The sequence below is a fragment of the Caenorhabditis remanei genome, chromosome III, assembly GCF_010183535.1.
Source record: "Caenorhabditis remanei strain PX506 chromosome III, whole genome shotgun sequence".
NCBI classification, from domain to species: domain Eukaryota; kingdom Metazoa; phylum Nematoda; class Chromadorea; order Rhabditida; family Rhabditidae; genus Caenorhabditis; species Caenorhabditis remanei.
In genome coordinates, this window is record NC_071330.1 from 2,725,759 (window position 1) to 2,749,557 (window position 23,799).

General features: G+C 38.6%; 10 protein-coding genes across 10 annotated transcripts; 4 read left to right on the plus strand and 6 right to left on the minus strand.

The window, feature by feature from the left end:
- Positions 1–206: 206 nt before the first annotated feature.
- GCK72_008687 (uncharacterized protein) lies at positions 207–4,038 on the plus strand (the record flags this gene model as incomplete). Its single annotated transcript, XM_053726978.1, has 11 exons — positions 207–266; positions 318–697; positions 1,012–1,264; positions 1,311–1,422; positions 1,468–1,540; positions 1,588–1,695; positions 1,745–1,802; positions 1,849–1,964; positions 2,501–3,232; positions 3,439–3,590; positions 3,638–4,038. 11 exons carry the CDS (start codon positions 207–209, stop codon positions 4,036–4,038), a joined length of 2,445 nt encoding a protein of 814 aa, XP_053586555.1.
- A 774-nt stretch (positions 4,039–4,812) lies between these two features.
- On the minus strand, positions 4,813–6,631 carry GCK72_008688 (uncharacterized protein; the record flags this gene model as incomplete). Its single annotated transcript, XM_053726979.1, has 6 exons — positions 4,813–4,887; positions 4,939–5,052; positions 5,101–5,184; positions 5,229–5,592; positions 5,644–5,776; positions 6,604–6,631. 6 exons carry the CDS (start codon positions 6,629–6,631, stop codon positions 4,813–4,815), a joined length of 798 nt encoding a protein of 265 aa, XP_053586556.1.
- Positions 6,632–6,951: 320 nt separating this feature from the next.
- Positions 6,952–7,547, minus strand: GCK72_008689 (uncharacterized protein; the record flags this gene model as incomplete). The annotated part of the gene is made up of 4 exons (XM_053726980.1): positions 6,952–7,026; positions 7,080–7,193; positions 7,246–7,329; positions 7,374–7,547. 4 exons carry the CDS (start codon positions 7,545–7,547, stop codon positions 6,952–6,954), a joined length of 447 nt encoding a protein of 148 aa, XP_053586557.1.
- A 2,738-nt stretch (positions 7,548–10,285) lies between these two features.
- On the plus strand, positions 10,286–10,746 carry GCK72_008690 (uncharacterized protein; the record flags this gene model as incomplete). The annotated part of the gene is made up of 3 exons (XM_053726981.1): positions 10,286–10,327; positions 10,370–10,490; positions 10,538–10,746. The coding sequence occupies 3 exons, from the start codon at positions 10,286–10,288 to the stop codon at positions 10,744–10,746; spliced, it is 372 nt and encodes a 123-aa protein (XP_053586558.1).
- A 246-nt stretch (positions 10,747–10,992) lies between these two features.
- Positions 10,993–14,294, minus strand: GCK72_008691 (uncharacterized protein; the record flags this gene model as incomplete). The annotated part of the gene is made up of 7 exons (XM_003092246.2): positions 10,993–11,158; positions 11,708–12,328; positions 12,396–12,572; positions 12,620–12,867; positions 13,739–13,905; positions 13,951–14,159; positions 14,215–14,294. The coding sequence occupies 7 exons, from the start codon at positions 14,292–14,294 to the stop codon at positions 10,993–10,995; spliced, it is 1,668 nt and encodes a 555-aa protein (XP_003092294.2).
- Positions 14,295–14,790: 496 nt separating this feature from the next.
- On the plus strand, positions 14,791–16,628 carry GCK72_008692 (uncharacterized protein; the record flags this gene model as incomplete). Its single annotated transcript, XM_053726982.1, has 6 exons — positions 14,791–14,938; positions 14,989–15,075; positions 15,123–15,235; positions 15,972–16,084; positions 16,299–16,554; positions 16,599–16,628. 6 exons carry the CDS (start codon positions 14,791–14,793, stop codon positions 16,626–16,628), a joined length of 747 nt encoding a protein of 248 aa, XP_053586559.1.
- A 294-nt stretch (positions 16,629–16,922) lies between these two features.
- Positions 16,923–17,815, minus strand: GCK72_008693 (uncharacterized protein; the record flags this gene model as incomplete). The annotated part of the gene is made up of 5 exons (XM_053726983.1): positions 16,923–17,092; positions 17,283–17,376; positions 17,423–17,600; positions 17,650–17,723; positions 17,768–17,815. 5 exons carry the CDS (start codon positions 17,813–17,815, stop codon positions 16,923–16,925), a joined length of 564 nt encoding a protein of 187 aa, XP_053586560.1.
- A 785-nt stretch (positions 17,816–18,600) lies between these two features.
- Positions 18,601–20,749, plus strand: GCK72_008694 (uncharacterized protein; the record flags this gene model as incomplete). Its single annotated transcript, XM_053726984.1, has 2 exons — positions 18,601–18,639; positions 20,486–20,749. The coding sequence occupies 2 exons, from the start codon at positions 18,601–18,603 to the stop codon at positions 20,747–20,749; spliced, it is 303 nt and encodes a 100-aa protein (XP_053586561.1).
- On the minus strand, positions 18,732–19,889 carry GCK72_008695 (uncharacterized protein; the record flags this gene model as incomplete). The annotated part of the gene is made up of 5 exons (XM_053726985.1): positions 18,732–18,901; positions 19,363–19,456; positions 19,503–19,674; positions 19,724–19,797; positions 19,842–19,889. The coding sequence occupies 5 exons, from the start codon at positions 19,887–19,889 to the stop codon at positions 18,732–18,734; spliced, it is 558 nt and encodes a 185-aa protein (XP_053586562.1).
- A 340-nt stretch (positions 20,750–21,089) lies between the features above and the next one.
- GCK72_008696 (uncharacterized protein) lies at positions 21,090–23,161 on the minus strand (the record flags this gene model as incomplete). Its single annotated transcript, XM_003092257.2, has 3 exons — positions 21,090–21,278; positions 21,324–21,759; positions 23,046–23,161. 3 exons carry the CDS (start codon positions 23,159–23,161, stop codon positions 21,090–21,092), a joined length of 741 nt encoding a protein of 246 aa, XP_003092305.2.
- Between the last annotated feature and the right edge of the window lie 638 nt (positions 23,162–23,799).

A 23,799-nucleotide genomic window follows, 5' to 3' on the forward strand; every position in this document is an offset into this window, starting at 1 on the left:
CGGAAGCAGTACTCCAGCAGTTATGCAACACTTGTGCAACACTTGTGCAACACTTGTAAGTTCGCTCTAATGACACACCAATTGTTTTCTTAATTTTTTCCAGTAGCCTCCCTCTTTTTGCCTATTTTCCTTCTATTTTTCCAATAATTGTAACATTGCCGATTGAATTTATTTGAAGATAGATTCCTCCAATTGATTCAATCACTATGAACACTCGTGCCAAGCAGAAACAAGGATACAAAAGTGTTAAGGAGGTTTTTCCGAAGGTAAGCTTCACAAACACCATTTTCGTATTGTTTCCAAAACGAGGTTTACAGGAGAATTCAAGACACGAATTGAAAAGTGTAAAAAGTGAACAGCAAACGACTAATAATGCTCAGACTCCTAAAAGAAAACCGTTGAGAGGGTATCCAGATAATAATTTTTCGTCGAATTTGCGAAATGATGGCTTCTATCCTCCAATTGAGCATCCAAGATTCGAAGACGAAAGTGACAAATACGAGGATATGGGAAAGACGTTTACTGATCTAAAACCGGTTTCGTACAATGAGACGGTTGAAAATTACAACGAGAACATCGAAGAAGAAGATCCTTTGAACAACTCACTTCCAGGTCACTCAAACTCATTGAATTCGTCATTCAGTGTTACCAGAAGTCTCCAAGAAACGAGTAATATACCTGTTCCTTTTTCAGGCAAGTATTTCCAGATTTCCTTCTCCTAGTTATAAATGTTCGTTTTACAGTGTCTCTTTCGAATGCTATGAAAGAAGGAAATCTGTTGAAGGTCGGTCAATTACTGCGACGTGCTCTACAACAAAACTCTCTGAGCGAAGTACAACTTAAAGAATTGGCTTGCTCACTCGAACGTCCTAATATCCCACTGATGTCAATGCTTATGGCTAATGAAAGAAGCGATTTGGAAGACATAAAATCCTTTAACGCTGCCTCTCTCTTTCTTGTTAGTTTTGATTGGTTGCAGCTGTCATGATTACAAACTTGAATATTTTACAGCTCACTTTGCCTCCGAACTTTGAGAAACCTCTTAAACGTCTGGAGTGCTCAGTCAATTCACTGTCACACACGATTAAAGAATCGAACCCATTGGAAGTTCTGGAACACAGGGAAACTGGATAAATCACACAGAATCTCTTCGATCGAATGCTTCTTCGATCAGGATTTGAATAAATTTTACGCCAACTATGTATTCGTCGGAGAGAGTGTCATTTATCAATTGACTAATATGCTAGTGCAGCTATTCCGAAAGGTATCATACCTTTCTTTCGAAGGCCTTCCGAACAATAATGTTCCAGATTACACACCCGTCATTCAATATCTGGAAATACTCATTCCATCCAAGAAGTTGTAAAGCCGTGGATTGGAATTTCTTGCCCATTCCTGAGCCTGTTCTTCGATCCTTACAAGGTAAGTTACAGTATTAAAGCAGGGAACATAAACCAATCAATTCAGAATTCTGCTTCGACATCTGCGAAGCTTACCTTCCTGACGAGCTTCTGACTGGAAACATCGATTCTACAATCAGGTGACTGATTTCGAAGATATTCAACTAACTTACTAATTACTTTTCAGTTTTATGGAAAAACTTCCTCTCATTGCTCCAGAACAAGAAGTGCTTCGAAGAAGATCTATCCGACAAACTGTCTTAAAAATGACAAACAACAGCATCTGGCAAGCAATGTTCGTAATGAAAACATGAAACATTTTTAAAAAACTTTCTTTTTCTCAGGCGAACAATTCGGAATTATCACTTCAACAAGGTCACGGAAACTCTCGTCTCGTGTTCCGTGAGTTTCTATGTTTTCTTTATCTTCAATGTTTTCCTGCTTACAGGTACGAAGTGATTGCGCCACACATTTGAGATGGGAGCATTTGAAGGCTTTCCGTGAGAAATCCCGCTCACAAGATATGCCAGTCGATAGTTACACACCAGAAGATGTCTACCAATTGTAAGTTTCTCTTGCTTTTGACCTCACTTTTATTGTTCTTTCAGCTCTGAAAATATGCCAACAACACCACGACGTGACAATCGAAAACGCCTCCATGCAAATTCTTCTTTGTGAAATTCCAACATTTCAACTTCACTCCCTTTGGAATCTACTTCATCAATTGTCAATCATTTTCATTTTCCTGTTTCTTTCTGCTAGTTGAATTCATTATTTAATAAAACTGATAAAATATTTTTGTTAATTAGGCTGCAATTACAGTAATCAGCTGGAGGGGGAGGGGGAGGGGTGGAAAAGGGGAAAACTGGAACAGTTGCGCAACAGTTCTGCTGCACACATATGACAGCTACACCGCTTTTATGCAACACTTGCGCGCCTCTGACGCAGCAGGAGTAAACTCTACGAATAACTGCTGCGTTAGTGCTGCGCAACTGTAGCGGAAAGTAGCCGAGTTATCTGACATTTTTCAACTATCTGAAGGACATCAAAGAAGATTCACGTGGTATTTCTGCAGCTGCTCAATTGGTCATTGATTTTAGTAACCTTCAAACTGTAACTAGTTTTGAAACTGACATTGCGACAGCTGCATCTGCTATTGCTGGTTCCACTGCTTTGATTGCAACGATACGATCAAAGATAGATCAGATCAAAAGTTCGGAAACCGGAAAGAAGCTCATCGAGTTTAAGGAGTTCGCTAAGTACTCGAAGCCAATTGGAGATTCTTCCGAAGTTTTGTCGAGGATCCAGAAGGTGTTGGAACGGAAGAAGGAATTGTTGGATTTTGTTGAAAAGGGGAATGTGGTTGAGGAAGCTGTTGAACAACTGCCAGTGCCTTCACAACAGTTTGAAGTCAGGAAAGATTGGGCTGGATTCGATGAGTTGGGTTCACAAATCTTAAAACAGCTGGGTAAGATTCAAAAATGGATTGATGGTTTGGTGAAGTCTGAAGAACTTGAGTCATATGGGTCAGCTCTCGAGAAGTTAGTTGGATTGGGAGATGTTGAACTGGCGATGGATCGGAAATTCATTGCTTTGGATTCTCTTATAGCATTTTTGAAACTGACGTCGTTCACTGGTCAAACCGATAAAGTTGTGAAATTCAAGACGATGATAACTCCATTAGAATCTCTCAACCTTCATTTCTCAAAGTTCGATTCTTCTCTCTCAACGATGTCTTCTACTGTTGCTGGACTTCAAACATCTGGTGGAACCAGTGCGGTGAAGAACACAACGATAGCTACTGGAAAAACTGGAGGTGACACCGAAACAGAGTGAGTTCTTGTATCATATTAGCTCGACACAGTTCTTACAACTGCGCTCCACCGAAATTCCCTTCAAAAATGCCTTTTTTTTCTCTGAATCTCTCAATTTCGCACACAATTTTCTTCGATTTCGATAGAGCGCTGTTGTTGGAAGTGCAGTGTTAATAAATCAGAATAGAAAATGAGAAATTGTAAATAACATTGAAAATTTTCAGCTACACCATGTTATTTGTTATTGTGGGTGTCGCCTTGGCTGCAATTATTATTGGCGGTGTTTGTGAAGCATACTTCAAATGCATCAGATCTCGTTGTGGCAAGGGGAAACAAAAGACTCCACAGGGCAACAACAAGAAACCTCCAAAACCGGGTAAGACGATCGTTCTCTAACAAATAGTTATCCATTCACTTTTGCAGATCCGATCCCACCCAAACCAGATGTTAAGAAACCAGTAAATCGGGGACAAGGAGCAAATAATCAACGTCCAGTAGCTCAAAACCAAGTGGTTGCAGTTCAACCAGCTGCAGGTCAACCTAGAGACCCCGCTGATAATGGTCAAAGAGTACGAAGAGCCCGAGGACAACAACAAGGAGCTGATCAAGCAGCAGCGAACGTGCAACTAGCTGGGCAACAAGCGCCTGTCGTGGACCAACAACCGGTTGTGAATCAACAACAACAAGGGAATCAACAGCCGGTTGTGAACCAGCAGCAACAAGGAGGGAATGCGCGGCCACAACGACCACCACTGGTAGAAGAGTATATGGAGGACCAAGACGAGGATGATACAATGGTTGGAGTTGCAGAAATTGTGAACTGATCTACTTGGATATTAAATATTGAATAAATGTATTGGTTTCTTAGCCTGCTTTTCCTTTGTTTGATCGATATTCAACTCTTTATGGAGAGCCAGTTCGTTAAACGGTTATGGCCATAATTCTAACAACTTTGATCGGTTTCAGTTGAAAATGTCCAACTTCCGAGAGGGTGTCATGGTAATTCTGATTTTTGTAGTTGACAACTTTTCTGTACGAAAACTCCTTAAAGAGTTATGGTCATTTTATGGGGACAACTCAAAAATTGTACTACTTTGCACTGAAATTGGTTGATCCGAGAGAGAAATTACTTTGCCAATATGTAACTTGGTAGGGAGTGTCCGTGCAAAAAAGTTGTCAACTACAAAAATGGAGCTCTACCCTTGATCTGTATGACCCATAAAAATTTTACTTGTTGGGACAATCAGGGATACCGTAACACACTCTCAAAGTTGGGCATTTTTAACTTAAACCGGTATGAGGTGTTAGAATTACGGTTAATACGGTATGACAATCTGTGGCTCCGGTATACACTTTTAAAGTCCGTCATTTTTTAAAGAAAATCGGAAATCTGCACTCCACCGTAATGCCTTGAAAAATGTCTCTCTTTCTCTGCGTCTCTCAATTTCGCACACAATTTTTTTTCGGTTTCGGTAGAACGCGGTTGTAAGACGCGTGCCGTACTGGAATTTTTAATCGAATTTCCCTCTCATAGGTCCATAATCATGATAAACAAGACAAAAATGTTTCATGGAAAAAAAAACAAAAAAAAAGTTAAATCAGAGCTTTTTCACTTGTCGAATAGAAGCAGTCATAATAGAGGAAGAGCCACCTCTTGAACTCGGTGTTGGTATCTGAATGAAATCTCTTCCTTTTTCAGAGAAATGAATCTGGGAAATATGTACCTCAACTTGATCCACACCCACTCCAGTTTCATGATATCCAATCGGATTCTCATCCCATTTCACTTTTTTAATCGATATCTTCTTCTCTTCCTTCTCTTCTAAAGTATTGATTATCTGGAAATAGGAATTTAGGAATATTCAGAATCAGAATCTCATTATTACATCCCAACTAGCAACAGTTTGTGTCGTGAATATGATGGGTCCTCGATTAGTGAATTTGAATTCTTCCTCCTTTTTAGGAATTTTCTGAAATTATCTTTCCAGGTCTGTCTGTCCAGATGTCCACCTACCTTTTTCTTCTCAGGCACTTTCGGAACCTCCTTTTTCTTCTTCGATGGTTCTTTTAATGCCACTGATTTCTGTTTTGTCGACGGAGGATTCTTTTTCTTCTCCTCCTCATCTGCCTCTCTCCTTCTCATCTCGTCCATATCCTTCTTCTTTTCTTTATCTCTCTCATAATCCCAAATCTGATTCTTCATTTCCATATTATAATGGTCCTCCATTTCTTCCCTTATTTTCATCACATCTTTCCTATACTCTTCATACATCTGCAATTTGGTCAACGAATCTCGAATACAGCATGCCAGAATTATGATGCCAATGAAGACTACAACGCAACTCGAAAGCAAAGTTGAATAAGAAATGACGAATTTTCTGGAAAATAGATAATATTAAGCAGTTGGTTTCTTTTCGTATGAAACAAACTTCTCCTCCTTTTCCGAGTATTCCAAAACCCAAGGTTTTTGGGGTGGTTCCGTGGCGTTATTCGTTGCAGAATCGTCACATTTCAAACAATTGATAATTAGGAGAATGAAGAATTGATATAGAACAGTTTTCACTGAAAAAAGAAGAATTTAAAATTTCGTGTCATATGGCGTCCCTAATCAGAACCGCCCGTATTAAAACTGGTACGAGTTTGAACCACCTGATCTTGAACCAACTTTGCCTATTAGCCATAGCTCAGTTGGCTTTAAAGCAGTTCTAATTAAGGGAAGCACGACACAGAGGACTATAATTAACGAAATTATTTTATTTGACCTTCACCCCACCTAGGGGTCAAAAAGAAGGCTCCGCGACATTTCGCAACTGTGACGTTTCGCAACCACACCGCATTTGCATATATGGGTCAGTTGAAAATGTTGAGTGGGAACATATTTGAAAACAATTAAATAGAAGAAAAAGTTATCTGACCCGTTTTTTGACAAAACTAGGTTGAACTATTGCTAGTTGTATGGTTGCGAAACGTTGCAATTTTGATATGTTGCGGAGGCCATGAATTCCGGTAATCGCGCTTGTCATTTCAAAAATCTTAAGATTTCAAACTTTCGAGAAGAAACTTCACTCTCCCTGTGATTCGAAACCCGAATATCCACAAAAAGAACTCACTCCGAATGTTAAGAAAATCACTTTGCAAATCCAAATCGAAATAAGTTAAAACTCATTGAACACGTCCCTCTTATGTTTTTCTGAGAGATAAAATGTCACGGAAATCAAAATAAATCAATACAAGACTTATTTGCAACCCACCAATTATTTCATTTCTCTGATTCCCCTCCTCCTAATGGTTTCTTATATTATTATCGACGGGTGATGGTAAAAAATAGTTTTTCTCTCAACTAATATATTTAAATTTCAGCGAAATGCCATTGTTTGCATTAGTCTCACTTTTATGTGTCGAAGTGCTTATTTTCATTGGATTAGCTATTTGGATGTGCTATTTGGAAAAGAAAAAGGACGAAATTATAGTTCCCCGTATTACAAGATACTATGCATAAATATTTGTTTCTGATTTCAATTACCTTACTTTCCTCAAAATTCGTCGCCTCAAGAAAAGATAGGAACTCAGATTTATATGATCTCGGGATATTCAGACGGTTGTGGCTGAATAAAAATCAAGAATTCAGAATGCATATTGTGAGTAATTTTTAAGGTTTGTTCAAGCACTGTAAAAATGGTAGCTCCAAAAAAGCTTCATTGAACAAAAACGCAAAAAAAAACACCAAAAAAGATGAATTAAAGCTTCTTAACTTGTCGAATAGAAGCAGTCATAATCGAGGAAGAGCCACCTCTTGAACTCGGTGTTGGTATCTGAATGAAATCTCTCTTCTTTTCTCAGAGAAATAAATCTGAAAAATATGTACCTCAACTTGATCCACACCCACTCCAGTTTCATGATATCCAATCGGATTCTCATCCCATTTCACTTTTTTAATCGATATCTTCTTCTCTTCCTTCTCATCCAAAGTATTGATTATCTGGAAATTGGAATTTAGGAAATTTAAAAATTCAATCCGAAATCTTTATTACATCCCAACTAGCAACAGTTTGTGTCGTGAATATGATGGGTCCTCGATTAGTGAACTTGAATTCTTCCTCCTTTTTAGGAACTTTCTGAAATTATCTTTCCAGGTCTATCTGTCCAGATGTCCACCTACCTTTTTCTTCTCCATGACTTTCGGAGCCTCCTTTTTTTTCTTCGATGATTCTTCAAAAGTCGGAATTTTTAGTTGTGATGAATCATCCTTCTCCTCTTCTTTCTGTTTCCTTCCTCCCAGTACTTTCAACTCCTCCACCGTCTTCTGAGTCTCATCCGTCTTTTCCGTATTCATCTCATACCGATTCAACTTCCCCCGTAACACTTCAATCTCACGTCTCAAGTTCATCAACTCATTCTCTTTCGCTTCCAGCTCTCGTTCCCATTTACTTGAAAAACAGATTACTGTAATGACGTAAACCGAGAGAGCGATGAGAATCCATATGGCGAAACGGAGATACGAGAAGAGAATGAGATAGTGATTTGAAGTGCTGAAAAGTTACAAAAGTGGGACATTTTGAAACCGTTGCGAAGTGTCCCGATTCCCAAAGAGACAATTACAAACCTCACATCCTGACTAGTGTACAAAATAGTATATGTCTCGTTTACCGTCGATGAATTCTCACATTTCAAGCAATCGATAATTGAGAGAATGATGAGTGGATATAGAACAGTTTTCACTGAAAATTACTGTTAGAGGTAAGTTACAGTGTGAAGATTCCGATAATTGCACTTTTCAGTGGAAAATGATCAAATTTGAGGACGTGTCAAAGTATCACGGAATGCGCTATAACCCAGAATACTACAAGGGCAAGGCTGTCGTACGGCCAGCCCGTTTTCTTGAAAATGTCAAATAGTCGCGGTCGACCCAAAAAAGATTTGGCACCAGGGGGGGTCGAACCCTGGTGGTCAGACTGGTACTAAAAAGTCAAACGAATATCAAGTCATGTTTTCCCTTGAAACTCTAGAAAGCCGCAATTCCTGATAGCAAGGGTTTGTAGATCAAAATTAGAGCTTTATTTTTATAGTTGACAACTTTTTTCTACGGAGCCAGTTATTCAGTAAGGGTCATAATTCTAACAACTTTGGCCGTTGTCAGTTGACATTTTCCAACTTTGAGAGGGTGTTACGGGGTTATTGATTGCCCCACCAAGAAAAATTTTAATAGATCATAGAGATCAAAAGTAGAGCTCCATTTTTGTAGTTGACAACTTTTTTGTACGGACACTCCCTAGAGAGTTATAATTATTATGATATGACAGCTCTAAAATCGCATCTTTTTGCACTGAAATTGGTCATTTGAGATTTATGTAACTTGATAGAGAGTGCCCATACAAAAAAGTTGTCAACTACGAAATTGGAGCCCTGGTTTTCATCTACAAACTTCAAAAATTATTTATGTTATAGGACAATCCTTGACTGTGAGGGGACGCTCTCAAACTCCGTCAATAAGATATAAAAGTTTGATATTTTTAGTTGAAAATGTTCAACTTTGAGAGTGTGTCTTAGTGAAACGAACTGTCCCACAAAATAACTTTTTATATTATCAAGCAGATCAAAAGTAGAGCTCCATTTTTGTAGTTGACAACATTTTTGTACGGGCACTCCCTAGAGAGTTATGGTCATTTAAAGATGACAGCTTAAAAATCGCACCTTTTTGCAAATTTATGTAACTTGCTAGGGAGTGCCCATACAAAAAAGTTGTCAACTACGAAATTGGAGCCCTATTTTTGATCTACACAGCTCGCAAATTATTAATGTTATATGACGACCAGGGACAGTGGGGTCACGCTCTCAAAGTTCTTCATTTACCACTGCGCACCTGCGCTCTAATGAGAAATTGCATTTTTCTGAAATGTTTCATTACAAAATGATAGTTTTCATGATTTGGCCCTGCCACTGTACGCAAAAATTCTAATGTTCACCGTAACGACAAGTTGTAACCCCCGTTATCAATAGAGTGCGCCTGCGGAGGCTTATCGTGCTGAAAACTTACTTGTTATCCTTGCGAATAACTTATCAAACTAAACTTCCAAAATATCTGAAATCATCTCTTTATTTCTTTTTATTTGCTGTATAGAATGTCACGGCAAACATGACCAAAATCAAAATTTCATAATTTCATTTCCATTTTCTTCCAATATCATTCAAGTTATCAATATGACTCCTGCAGTTTATGATTCGTACGTTTTCTTTTTCACAACTGCGCTCTACAGAAGTTTCTATTTTTCTATGCGTTTCGGTAGAGCGCGGTTGTGAAATCCGTCTTGTATTATACTTATTAAATGTTTTTTCAGTGATCTCGTTTTTCAAACGATTTATGGTCTATTTGGCGCCGAACTTGTAATATTGGCTGTGTTGCTTGTGACATTGTGTGTTATGACGAGATATTTTTGATTGATTGAATAAACTGATTTTTTAAATGTATTTTGTAGTTTGTAATAAAGCATTTGCGCTCTATTGAATTGCGCTCCACCGTATTTAACCCTCCTGACGATTCGCTCTTTTTCTTTGCGTCTCTCATTGCCAGTTTCGTTAGAGCGCGATTGCAAAAACCGTGAAAAACGAATAGCTGCCGAATCACGTAGTTGCGAAATGTCGTAGCTGTCATGAAAATTTCGGAAACTGAAAATGCGGCATTTTCATGGTTTCGAGGGCTCCGCGACAATTCACAACTACGACACTTCGCATCTGCGACATTCCGCAACTAGTCATTTCGCAACTACGACGTTTCGCAACTGCGACGTTTCGAAACCATTCAACTAGCAATATGCAAATGCCCAGTGGTTGCGAAACGTCGTGGTTGCGAAACTTCGCAGTTGCGAAATGACTAGTTGCGAAATGTCGCAGTTGTGAATTGTCGCGGAGCCGTTTCGAGATGTCCAAGTTGCGGAACGTCCCATAATCATTTTCTCCTTCTCCAAAATTTTTCTCCGTGACCTCTCCACGTTTTTTCGTGGAATTCCACGTGTCATTTTTCTCTCCGACGATAACAAAAAATCCAGCTTTCTATCCTTTTTTCGCCTTTCCCCAATGTCCTCATATCCAGAATACACTCAACTCTCCAGATATGAGGTATGCTTCTGAATCCCAACACCTTCAGAATCCCATTTTCAGAATTTCCACGAAACCACCGATGCTCTTGAAACATTGCGAAACATCCAAATGCTCTTCCCGATCAATGAGTTGACAAAAGAGCAATGGAGCATTCTGGAGTGTGTAGCCGATGGTAGAAGACGTGAGTGTCTGTCTGTGTGTCCGAGTCCAGATGTCGCCGATTTCCAGCTCTTCCAATCCACCGAGTCACCACATTTCAATTCAATCAACGTGTCGAGTACTGTGCCGACAACGGTGTCCATCTCCTGGTGACTCGTTATCTCGAAGTCAATCCACATCTCCGTCAAATCCATCCGAAGAAGACGGTTCAAGTGCTCCCATCAATGTATCCCGTTGAAATGTACTTGAAAAATTATAGCTCCGTGCTGAAACTCTAAATTATTTTTGAAAATCTATTTGATTTATCTATTATTAAATAATTTTTGCCTACATTTTGAACCACTAACAAAGGGGGAGAAGTCTAAGGGGAAATCGGGATTGATGAAGTACAAATAAGTGAGAATGATGTCATTATGACATAGCAAGAGCTCTCTGAAAATACAATTTCAGAGAAGCAAGCAGTGAAGAACAAGAAGAAAAAAAGAATCAATACACATAATAATAATGATAAGATGGGAATGAGACTACAGTATATTAGAGCATTGAACTATATCCTGTGGCAATTTTTTCAATTTGATCGCTCCGGCGACTCCGCCCCCTTTTCCTGACAGAAGTGATCCCGCCTTCTCGACTTCTTTTTGGAAATTCGTTGGTTTTCCCGACTCGTTGGTGTACAAATGAAGTTTTGATCTGAAAAAAAGATTGGGTATGTCTGTGTGTCGAGCAGTCTGGATAAGTATCTCTAGTTTAAGCCAGAAAAATTTTGGCACGAAATTCAAAAATTTTAATTTTCAAACTTTTTTTCAGTAAAAATTATCTTAAAAACACGAGGGAAACTGAATTTTATCGGATTAAAGAAAAACTGTGTATCGTATGTCCACAACGCTTTGCCACAAATAAAGTTCAAAAAGAAGTGGAAATTTCGGAAAAATTGAAGCCAAAAGCTAATAATATCTGACCGGATCTGGCGTACCTTTGACGCGTGTTTTCGGGGATTTTCGACAAAAAGGGTGAAAAATGCGCCAAAGGCACGCCAGATTCTGACCAGACAATATCAAAATCAAGGAAAACCGGTGAATTTTGACATGAATATTTGGGAAAAGCGCGTCAGAGGCGCGCCAGGCGTTGACAAATTGGAAAAACCACGCGTTTTGAGTTATTTTCACTCAAAAAAAGCCAAAACTGTTGTCTGGCGCCCCTTGGACGCGTTTTGCGATTCCAGATTCTCCTTCTGCTCACCTATTCAACTTCATATGACTCGACACCAAATCATTCGTGGTCAGTGCAGCCATCAGAGACAACTCTCCAGCCAACACCGTCGCCGCAATAATCTCAGCCAGTCTCTCGGCATTCTGTCCCGGATTCTCTTGATTCGGTCCAGCACACTCGAGTGATTCGAGACATGCTCTCTGCGGTGCGAGAATAGTTCCTCCGCCTACTGTACCCACTTCAACACACGGGAGCGTACAGGACACATATAAATCCAGCTCTTCTGTAACTTCCATTCGTGTCGAGCACATTGACGACGAGACAACTTGCGCGGCGTCTTGTCCGGTGGCTATGAATATTGCGGCCACAATATTCGCAGCGTGTGCATTCGAACCACCGATGGTTCCAGCTCTCGCAGAGCCTATATGCAACTTTGTAGTCGTCAAATAGGCCAAAGCTTCTGGCGTCGTGCGGAGTGTCTTCAGAACGATGTCTCGTTTGATAACACATTCAGCGACTACCGAACGGCCACGCCCCTCGGTGAAATTCTTCGCGGCCGCTTTTTTATCGACACAGAGATTTCCACTGAGTGCAAGGACTCGCATATCGGGGAACTTTTCCAGAAGGAATCTCATTGTGATGTCACAGCTTCTGGAAATTTCAAAATTTTAAATTTATATGAAATTTCGTTTCGGTAGAGCGCAGTTGCCACACTCACTTCGATATCATATTCATTCCCATCGCATCTCCAGTGTGTGCATCGAAACGAAGATACGCCAAGTTTCCATCAATTGTGACATCTATCGATTTCAGCTTAGCAAATCGACTGCATGACTGGAATTCTTGACGAGCGAGCTTCTGATTCACCGGATCTTCGAGCCATCGTTTCATTGATCTGAAATCATTTTAGTTAGTTTTTTCCAGTAGCTTTTTCAAACTCACACAGCCTCTCTAGCGGTCGGAAATTTCACAACGGGAGCTCTCGTCATTCCTGAATTGAAAATGGAAGTTTGAACACCGCCAGCAGATCGAATCACATTCATTCCTCGATTCGTCGATGCGATTAGAGCACCTTCTGTCGTCGCCATCGGCACATAAATGTCAGATGTTCCATTTAAAGTGAGGGGTCCGGCGACACCGACAGGCACCGGGGTGTAGCCGATCACATTCTCACAACAGCATTCGGAAGCCTGGAAGAACAAAAATAGTCTAAAAATCGCTTCAAAATCAAAGTTTTTGAATGAAAAATACCTGGCTATTGCGATTTCTGGCTATTGCGCATATCCCATTGATTTTAAGACGGATTTAGGAACATTATTAGACCTCGGTTTAGCTTAATTTCGGCCCGAAATAGATCACAGACATATTAGCTCGGCACAGTTCTTACAACTGCGCTCCACCGAAATGCCTTTGAGAAACGTCTCTTTTTCTCTGAGTCTCTCAATTTCGCACACTATTTTCTTTGGTTTCGGTGGAGCGCGGTTATAATAAACGTACCTAGCTTGTAGAACTCGCTGGAATCTATATTTTGATATATTTTTGCTGAAAAATTTAGTTTTGGAGCTCGCTCGGTTTAAAAATATGTAGAGAACAGTGGGCGGAGTCTTAGAGAGATAGCCACGCCCATTTCTGGTAATTTGCAAAAAAAATCATCGAATTATTGCAAATTTTCAACCTTCTACAAGCTAAACAGTGAAAATATTCCGAGAAAATCTTGAAACTCGTCTGAAAAATATAAAAATAACCTATTTTAAAAAATTCAGTTCAAAATGTTTTTATTTTGAGTTTTTGATTAAAATCTACGCGAAAATTTCACTTTTTCGGGAAAAAATGCAGAAATTCTCCGAAACCTGGTGCAAAAATATAAGTTTCCATGTTTTTCCACCGAAATGATTTTCCTGCTGCTTAGAAAAATTTTATTTTTTGGAAAATCTATTTTTTGACTCAAAATCCAGAGCCTGAAGAGCTTTTGTGGAAAATTACCCAATTTGTCTCTCAAAAACAACTAATTTATGTCATTTTCGCTCGAAAATTTAATTTTCCACGCTTTTCAACACGTACCAATGTGTAATCATAGCCAAGATACGGCAAATTATCGAATTTCTTGTTGATAAAAGTTCTACGAATCGGAATTGCTTGATCCGCCGGGAACCTTGACTCGAGCTCTCTCGACTTTGCAGTTCCCCGTCGTAATAAACGAACAGCCTCCCCAGGAGACACTGTTTTACCTGAAAATCTCTAAATTTTGAACATTTCAGATGCCCCGCCCATACATTCTTTCCAATCCCTGTTAATTTCATCCAAACTGCGAGTTCCCGCGTCGATTTCCAGCAGTTCTGTTTCTCGTTTACACTGAATTCCCGTCTCACACGTCTCTACGATTGGCGACGTGTATTCTTCTGATTCGTCGTCTTCACCCACAGAGAATAACGGTTTTCGTTTCGGTTTTTCCAGAATTTCAGTGTAATTTTCGCTGATGAAACTGAACGAAAATTGTTAACTAATTTAAAATATTTTTCTAGAATAAAAACTCTTACTTCTCAATTTTCCGGGAATTTTCATCCGATAAATTGCATGTCTGCAGAAAATCTATCAGCTTCCGCCGGTTTGCTACCATTCTTTATTCGGTTTGTCACCTGAAAACTATATTTTTTAATTTGTGAAAAATTCTAGCTAAAATGACGCAAATTCAAGATGATTCTCCCTTTTAAAATGTTGAAATCGGATTACTCAACGTGTCACAAGCCAACAATTCTCAAAACTCAAATTATGATGAAATTTCTTTAAGTAAATAGATATTGTTTCGTATTCATTTTGTTCAGAAAAAAATTCTCTATCGATTCGCTCAACAATTGTCAGAAAAATTCAGCGAAAAATCAGTGAAAAAGCTGAAACTCTCCAAATCCAATAAAACGTGCATTAAAAAAGTGGGCGGAGTCCTCATTTCGCAACTCGGCGCACGAGGTTTTCGCAAACTGCGGCAGGGTTTTACAGGCGGAGCGCGGAAGTTTTGAAAAAGAAAATGTCAGCTTTCTCTTGTTTTTTCAGCAATTTTATGACTTTTTAAAGCTCAAAACTCGGAAAATACGCTGATTTTTTAATGATTTTCAGCAATGGCAGACGATGAGAAGAAAAAGAAAGAGCCTGAAAGAAGAAGTATAAGAATTGATGAGTACTTTATAAAAGCAGCGAAATCGGATTCAGTGGAACGAGAAATTGCTGAAAAAAAGAAAGAAGAAGAAGAAGAAGGGGAGAATAATCGTAAGTTTCTCGATTTTCAACGAGAAATCATCGATTTTTTCATTTTTCAGAACAGAAAGAAGTGGCCTTGCAAGACCTGAAATGCCCGAAGAGAAAACTGGTATTCGAGACGGACGACACAGATGATATTGCGAAAAGTTTGAGAGAAAATAATAGAGATATTAAACACCGTTTTTGTTTACAGAAAAACAGGCGGTTCGGAATCGGAAAAGTGGCGGCGCGATGAAGAAACTGGAGAAAGGACAGAGAATATTGGATTGTGGTCAGAAGTTGATCGGAAGTACTACGTGTAAAGATGTACGGATGATTGGGAATAAGGAGTTTTCAGATAGATCTGCGTGGAATGTAGATTCATTCAAAAAGATAACAATTTTACTTTCTGCCGAAAAATTTGGAGTTTCCGCTCGAATTTACAGTTCTTAAAACTGTTTTGATGAATTTGAAGCTGCAAAATGGTAGAAAATACACAATTTTTCTTTCTTTTTGCCAGTTTTTCTCGAGATTTTTTATTTTTTCAGTCAAAAAGGGCATCAGTTCGGAAATCCCGACATCATCGCACTCACAGAAAACTCTGACAACCGATTTTCTCAAAAATTTTATATTTTCACTTTTTCAGAGAGAAATGAGGTTTCTCTACTAAAATAACCAGTTTCTGAGACTGTTTTTGTTAGGTTTGAGTCGACAATTGGCGAAAAACATAGTTTTTCAGCGTGTTTGACATTTTTTCGCGAAAAATTCAAATTTTCAAAAGAAAAGTACGCCGATTCGGAAACCTGAACATCTGGAACGAAAACAAATGAAAATAAGACCGAAAATTGAGAATTTTCTATAGTTCGCAGTTTTTCTGGACAGTCAGAGAGTTAATTTTAGCGGAAAACTGGCAACTGGTGATGAAAATGCGAAAAATTTCAACAAAATTTCAACATTTTTGACAATTTCTCTCAAAAAAGCTGTTATAGAGACACACAGATCTATCTAAAACCACCTCCACCCGCTAAAAACCCCAAAATCAACAATTTTTCGCTTCTTTCAGTGCGAAATGGTATACTGTGTGGACGATGCGGCGGATGTGAAAGCACACGAGAAGTTTCATAGAGAATGGAAGTTTCGTTTCGAGATTCCCAAAACTTTTGTGATGCAAATGTTGTAAGTTTTCCATAGAGACCAGAAACCGCCATACGGGGGGGCGTGGCTTATCTCGCTAGACTATCGTTATTGTCTGGCGTCTCTATTGCCACGTAATGGGGGTTATTCATCATCTGGGAAAATGGTTTTTAACCATTTTTTTTCCACTATTCGAACGACCCCATTATGGGGGTTTTATAGCTCATAAAAACGGCGAACTAATTCCATTTTCTAGAAAATTCTACAATCGAGACATGAATGACTACAAAGTGTACTATCTGCATACGTCTGGCGAGGAGGCGTTCAAGAAATTGATGTCAAAACACATCGGAGTCATCAATACGTATCTCGGATATACTGGAACAGACGACGTTTGGTCAACGGATAAACGCATTTTCATGATTCTCTTGTTACGAGAGGAGCGAATGATGATTGGAGGGATTCTGATTATTGAGAAAGTTACGAAAGCGTATACTAATGTTACTAGAAAGGTAAATACATTGGAAAACTTAACTCTAATAGACCGGATATTCAGAAGATGGGGCAGCGCTTTAATGGAAATTAGTAGAGAAGCAGCAAATTCTTGAGCAGACCAAATTTATTTAAAAATCTGAAAAGTGAAATATTTTACAGCGAGTCTGAATAATCAGCGTTTAAATTGAATCTAAAAACAGTTTGGTGCACTTTTGACGAGTTTTGACTGGTTTTTCGACCCATGATGAAAGTTTTGAATCTGTGACATACCGGGTAACTTTTCCCGAAATTTCTAGTAAAATTACCAAACAATCCAACTTCAGTCATTTCTCCTGATCGGAACACTCTAGATTCTAGCACTGATAATTAATAATCAAAAACTATTTTATTCGTAGTGTCCCATCAATTTTTTCGTTTCACTATCTTCTGCTCCATAAATCACTTCACATGGCTCGTAGTCCGCCTCAATTTTGCTCATTTTCCAGAGAATGAATGTAGAAAATAAGCATGTAACCGAGAATATTAGTGCAGAGCAAGTGTAGACGAAGGTAGTATCTGAAGAATATGAATGTAGTTAACTGGCATTTTATGGCAATCAGTGAAACCATGGCATGCTCTAGAAGTTGGTCATTGTCCACTGAAAAGAGTGAAAGCCAATAATCTTTTGACCGGTACTGTATAACAGATAGCATAGTCTATCTGTTATACAATATCTGAGATGGGCGATTCTCTCTTACACACTTACATTTGTAAACGTCATACAATCCAACAGCTTCAACTTGGTATTGAACAATCCATGGATTGTACAAATATATGACTGTGAAAGCAGTGAATGACGCCTGAGTTCAATATGAAATGACAAATTCGATAATCAAATTAGATCACCATATTTCTGAATGCCGATTTGTGAGATTTCCATTCCATCCCATTTGCGTGGAAAGAGAGGATGGCGATGATCAGCGTCACCAAGAATCCCGCGAAATGGAAGGTAGTGATACAAGTTAAAAAAACGTCGGTTTTTGTGGAAGTGGAAGACGGTATTAATTTAAAGATCAGCAAAATACTGAAATCAAAACTTTTTTACCAGCCTTTTTAACAGCACGAATTCTTACAACTCGATTAACAACGAGAGTCCTTGCGCAATTAAAATAGTGAAGCTAACAGCAAAGCTGATTCCCAACCATTCCTGAAAACATGAACATACTTCTGTCCTAGTAGTGACTAGCATACATCGTTTACGATTCCAAACGTTGTTTTTAGAAGAGCTTGGTGAGACATTTCGAAGTTTAGAATTGAAGTAGATAGAAATAATTAGAAAATTGCGTAGAAAAGAAAAAAAACAACTTTTTGAGAATAAATGAAGGGCCACGTGAAATTGTCAGGATTTCAGTTTTTTCATTACTACGCATAAATTCTTGGCAAATACTCTTTTACTACCTACTCATTTGCTACCACTTGCCCATTTAGTACCTTACTCATTTACTACTTTTACTCTTTTACTACCGTTTGCTCATTTACTACTTTTACTCTTTTACTACCGTACTGCTTATTTACTACTTCACTTTTCACCATTCTCTTAGGCTTAGGCTTCTTAGAAATTCGGAAAATAATTGACAAATACGATGAATAACCGTTTTCGTCAATTTTTTCCGAATTTCTAAGAAGCCTAGTGAATCCTAGCATATCGCTCTAAAGTAGTAAATGAGTAAAAAGTAGTAAAAGAGCAAACGGTAGTAAATGGTAGTAAAAGAGTAATGGTAGTAAATTAGTAAGGTAGTAAATGAGCAAGGGGTAGTAAAAGAGTATTTGCCTAAATTCTTTCCCTATTGACAACTCCACGTAATAGAACTGGTACGGATCAGAACTACCAAACTGTGCACCCTGCTGAAGCGCTTTTGATATTTTTTCGTCTAGTTTTCGCCGTTTTCCACCGGCTTTTGGCTGGTTACTCAGTTTTAAATCCGAAAAATTGATTTCTCTTTTTACTGTGATAGACATGCACCTCTTTTTCCGTTTGGAATATTTTCTCATAGTTCTACCCGTTCTTTCTTAGAAGAATATGTATGGCCTGGGGAGGTTTGGAACATCTACAGCTGGCAAAAGTGAGTGCAACTAGCTTGGGAATTTCACGATTTTCGCGCTTTCTTCCTCCCTTCAGCATTAGTATTCAAAATTTTTGAATCAAAAAACTATTTTATTCGTAGTATTCCATCAATTTCTTCGTTTCACTATCTTCTGCTCCATAAATCACTTCACATGGCTCGTAATCCGCCTCGATTCTGCTCATTCTCCACATAAAGAATGTATAAAATGACCATGCAACCAGTATTATTGGCGCTGACAAAGTGAAGACGAGGGCAGTACCTGAAAAATATTAATGCAACTAATTGGCATTGTATGGCAATTAGTGAAACCATGAAACGCTCTAGAAGTTGGCCATTTTCCACTGAAACGAGTTAAAGTCAATAACCTATACACATACTTGTCACGGGCCGGGCCGGGCCGGACCCGCTAAAAAATCTTCCGGCCCGGCCCGTCAAAATATTGAAAAAAAAAATTTTCGTCGTTTTCCCATTGTTTTTTCGTTTACTACTTCATGGCAAACATATTATTGATTAGAAATTATAAAAAGACAACAAGTGAAAACGGAAATTGTCAGAATAAATTATTTTGTCACTATAAACTTTGAGCCTCTCAAAGTCTCTGTGATGATCAGCCGATGATCAGAATCAGGATCAAGAACTTGCTGGAGGCTTCTGAAAGTAGTCTTATCGAATCCCCCGACCTCGATTTAGTATAAACCGATTCTCTCTACACTGACTTACATTTAAAATCATTATAGAATCCAACAGCTTCAACTTGATATGCAACAATCCAAGGATTGTACAAATATATGACTGTGAAAACAGTGAATGACACCTGAGTTCAATATGAAATGACTTATTTGAGAATCAAACTAGATTACCATTTTTCTGAATGCCGATTTGTGAGATTTCCATTCCGCATGATTCACAATTAAAAAAATTCCCATGACAAATTGCGACAGAAAGAATCCCAAAAAGTGGCCGAAAGTGACATAAGTCACGAAAGCGTTTTTGCTTGTGAAATACGGTATTAATTTTAGGAACACCAAAAACCTGAAATCAAAACTTCTTCATTAGATGAGCAAATAACATGAATTCTCACCATTCAATTAAAAACGATAGCCCTTGCCCAACTAAAACAATGAAGCTAAGAACAATGAAGTATTCCAACCATTCCTGAAAACATGAACATACTTCTGTCCAAGTAGTGACTAGCTTACTTCGTTTTCGAATCCAAATGTTCTTTTTTGAAGAGCTTGATAAGACATTTTGAAGTTTCGAACTGGAAATTATAGAAATAATCTGAGATTCACGTGGAATAGGAAAAAACTACGTAATGAGAATAAGTGAAAAGGCTACGTTAAAAATGTTTTTTTTTCTTAAAATTGCAATTTTCAGAATATATTTTTTTCAATGTCCACACATAATTTGATGCTGCATCTAACCATAACTTCTCGAATTAGAAAATATACGAATCAGAACAGCGCCCAATCATAACTGATACTATTCACAACCGGCTAAAAATGGTTAAACGTTAAAGAACCCCCGTTAGATCTATAATTTCTATTCTGGTTCGTATCAGTTCTAATACAAGCGGTTCTGATTCAGATACAGTTCTTATTAGGGTCTTCTAGGAACTTCAAATTCGATAATAAACTCTCAAATCTTTGCAAAAATCGGCTGAAATTCAATGAAACTGTGTTAGAATGTTGACTTTTTTTCACGATTTTCCTTTGAAAATCGACTTTTTGGCTGATAAAAAGTGAAATGTCAAGCAAATGAGCTGAGAAATGTACCACCATGTCGGTCTATTAGAGTCAATTTAGGAGGAAACTTTTTTTTTTAATTACAAAAACATTTCCAGGAAATCACGGCCACCGAAGACGTCAACGACTGGATAGTTGGTGTCGATCGTCTATGGGTTGATCCGTATTGTCGTCGAAAGAACGTTGCCACGTGTCTTCTGGACGCCGCAACGACACAAGATCGTCAGATGGAATTCCGTTCGAGACGTCTTCGAGTCGCCTTCTCGGATCCGACGGATGACGGAGCGAAGGTCGCCGCGAAATATATGGAAACCAGATATCTACCAGAACATCGATATGATGGAGAGATTCTAGTCTATTAATTCACCCATTTTACCTTTTTTTCTCGTTTTTACCCTGTCTATCCGAAATTCATGTCGCTAATCACCTCATTCTCCTGATCTATTTAATTATTTTCCCGGGTTCTCTTAAAATTGCAACGGTTATTATGTAATTCCTTTTATTCCCCTCATTACTCATTTCATTTGTAAACTCGGTTTCTGTAGTGATTTCCATTTTATGTGAAAATCATACCAATGGTTCATTAATTATTTTTTTTAAGCGCAAATCTGGGGGTAAAACGGATCATAATGAGTACTCGAGTATACAATTCGACTATAATACAGGTAAGATCATGCAATATAAAGCTATAAATAATACATATTAGGATCTCTCAACGGGAGAAATCATCCGCATCTTCTCAATGGGATTCGCGAATCGGACCATTTTTGGAGTAGGCGGAGAGGCTGCATTCGAGATGGTGTCATCGCCAACTAGTGCTCGTTTTCTGGCTTTTCGATGATGGAGTTCAACGAAATTATCGATTGATTCTCGTTCGGCGGCATCAAGCTTCTGAAAATTTTGCAGATTTTAAGGTTTTTCGAGGCTACGATTTACCTTCACCGCCTCTCTGAAAACATCCCAATGCTCATCAATCACATTTTCAATCGATAACGTCTCCAGATTCCCTTTTTCATAGAATATCTGAATCACTTGCTTCCCAAAAGTGATCTTGAATCCATCTCTCTCCGGAAAAGTCTCCTCTTCCAGAATTCTCTTCACACTTCTCAACGTCTTCTGAATCGCCTCGAACTGCACTCCCCGATAGATTCTCATTCTCGTATGCTTCTCTTTCCGTTCGTTTCCCCATTTCAATTCATTCATTTTCTGAATCTCCTTCATCAATCCACGTCGATTCCCGTGAATCGTGTCGGCTGTCGGTGGATCGACGATAAATGTCACCCAGTATCTTTCATCTTTATCTGACTCTTCGTCAGGCATATATCCGTGTTCTTGGATCGAAATGAGTGGGTTGGATGACTCGAGAGGAGAGCTAAAAATTTCAGCACATCTAATAAATTTTTCATTCAAAAAACGATGATTAAAAAATAGAAAAAAACGAGATTTTTCGTCCAGATTCTGCTGGAAATAGTAATTTTTTACTTAAATACTTGACAAGTCTATTCTTGTCATATTCCAAAATTTGGCATCGAAAAACGCAAATTTTCTAAAAATTTCGAAGTTCTGGCGTTCCGTTGACGCCTTTCTTCCGTCCAAAAACTTCCAAAAAGCACCAGTCAAGGTGGTATCAATGGGAGGGGTTTCGACAGATAACCCATTGACTCCGGACCGCTATGATGAAGTGACTGAATAGACGGTGTTTATATACCAGACACCCTCCAAGCGGCCGACATTTCACCGGGAAATGTTTCATCACAGTACGTCTCTTTCTCCCGTTGAATTGTGAAATCGCCGGCAAGATGTCGGCCGCTTGGAGGGTGACTAGTATATAAACAACCTCGATGAAGACATTCTCAATATCGGTCCGATGTCTCTGGGTTATCCCTTAACGACCTTCCCATTGACACCAACTTGACCGTTGTTTTTGGGAAATTTCGGGAAACGCGTCAAAGATACGCCAGTCAAGGTGATTTTTCATAATTGTCTGGAAGTAAATAAAGAATTGAGTATCATTCAAAATCTGCCTGTTTGCCTGTTTATCCATCAAATACAGCAGCTTTCCCTCCCTCATTTCCAGTGCAAAATTTCCCAAAAATAACGGTCAAGTTGGTGTCAATGGGAAGGTTGAGAAATGATAACCCAGAAACGCCGGACCGATATTGAGAATGACTGCATACGGTGGTGTTTATATACTAGTCGCCCTCCAAGCGGCCGACATCTCGCGGGAGATTTCACAATTCAACGGGAGAGAGAGAAGTACTGTGATGAAACATTTCCCAGTGAAATGTCGGCCGCTTGGAGTGTGACTAGTATATAAACACCCCGTTCACAGTCATTTCATCAGAGCGGTCCGGAGTCAATGGGTTATCTTGTCGAAACCCTCCCATTGATACCAACTTGACCGGTGCTTTTTTGGAAATTTTGGGACAGAAAAAAGGCGTCAACGGAACGCCAGAACGAAAATTCGTAGAAACTTGTGTTTTTCATGCAAAATTTTGAACTTCGACAAAAACGGACCTTTTAAGTAATTCAAAATAACTATTTCCAGCAGAATCCGGATAAAAAATCTCGCTTTTTCCTATTTTTCAATCGTTTTTTTGTTTGGAAATCTCATTTCTCTTGTATTTTCCGCACTCCAAAGCCGCCAATGTTCCGTACCAAATCTTCTTTAAAATCTCAATCAACGCCTCCTCCGCCTGCTCCTCCGTCGCTCTTTCATCTGGATTTCCACTGATGATGTGGAGGTTACAAATCATGAATCGGCGTTCAGGCATCTGAAATTTTCCTAAAATTCTGTAAAGCTTGGTCTGAAACTCACATTTTAGCGACAATTTTTGAGAAATGTCAAAAAATGTGATGAAAAAATAACAAAACCAGAGTAATATTGCACTGGGGTCAAATTTCAAGAAAAAAAGAACAATTTGTATATTTTCTACAATTACATATTCAAAAACGGCAATCTTTTTTATTTTTTTTATGATAATACAACCAATGTTAGAAAAATGATATACATAGAAGGTCTAGAATGAGTTTTTGAATCTGAAAATTTCCATTTTCGAAATTCAAAAATTCAAACAAAAAGCGAAAATCTAGCTGCCAAAATAGTACAAAAATAATACAATTTAGCCGAGAAAAATACATCGAAAAAAGCTGAATCTTTTGCAAATAATAGTGGACCGTAACATTTTTTTTGTGTTTTTCACATGTTTTGAGGGTGAGGAGGGGGTGTTAAAGAAAAGAGAAAAATGATAAATGAAGACCTGATTAATGAATGTTTTCTTTTTTGTAAGGCAATTTTTACGGGGGGATTTGAAAGAAAGGGAAGACAAAAGTGAGAAGATTCTACCAACCAGTGGTCAAAAAATGAATCAATTTACGTAAAAATCGAGGAGAAAATTGGAAAAAAGGTGAA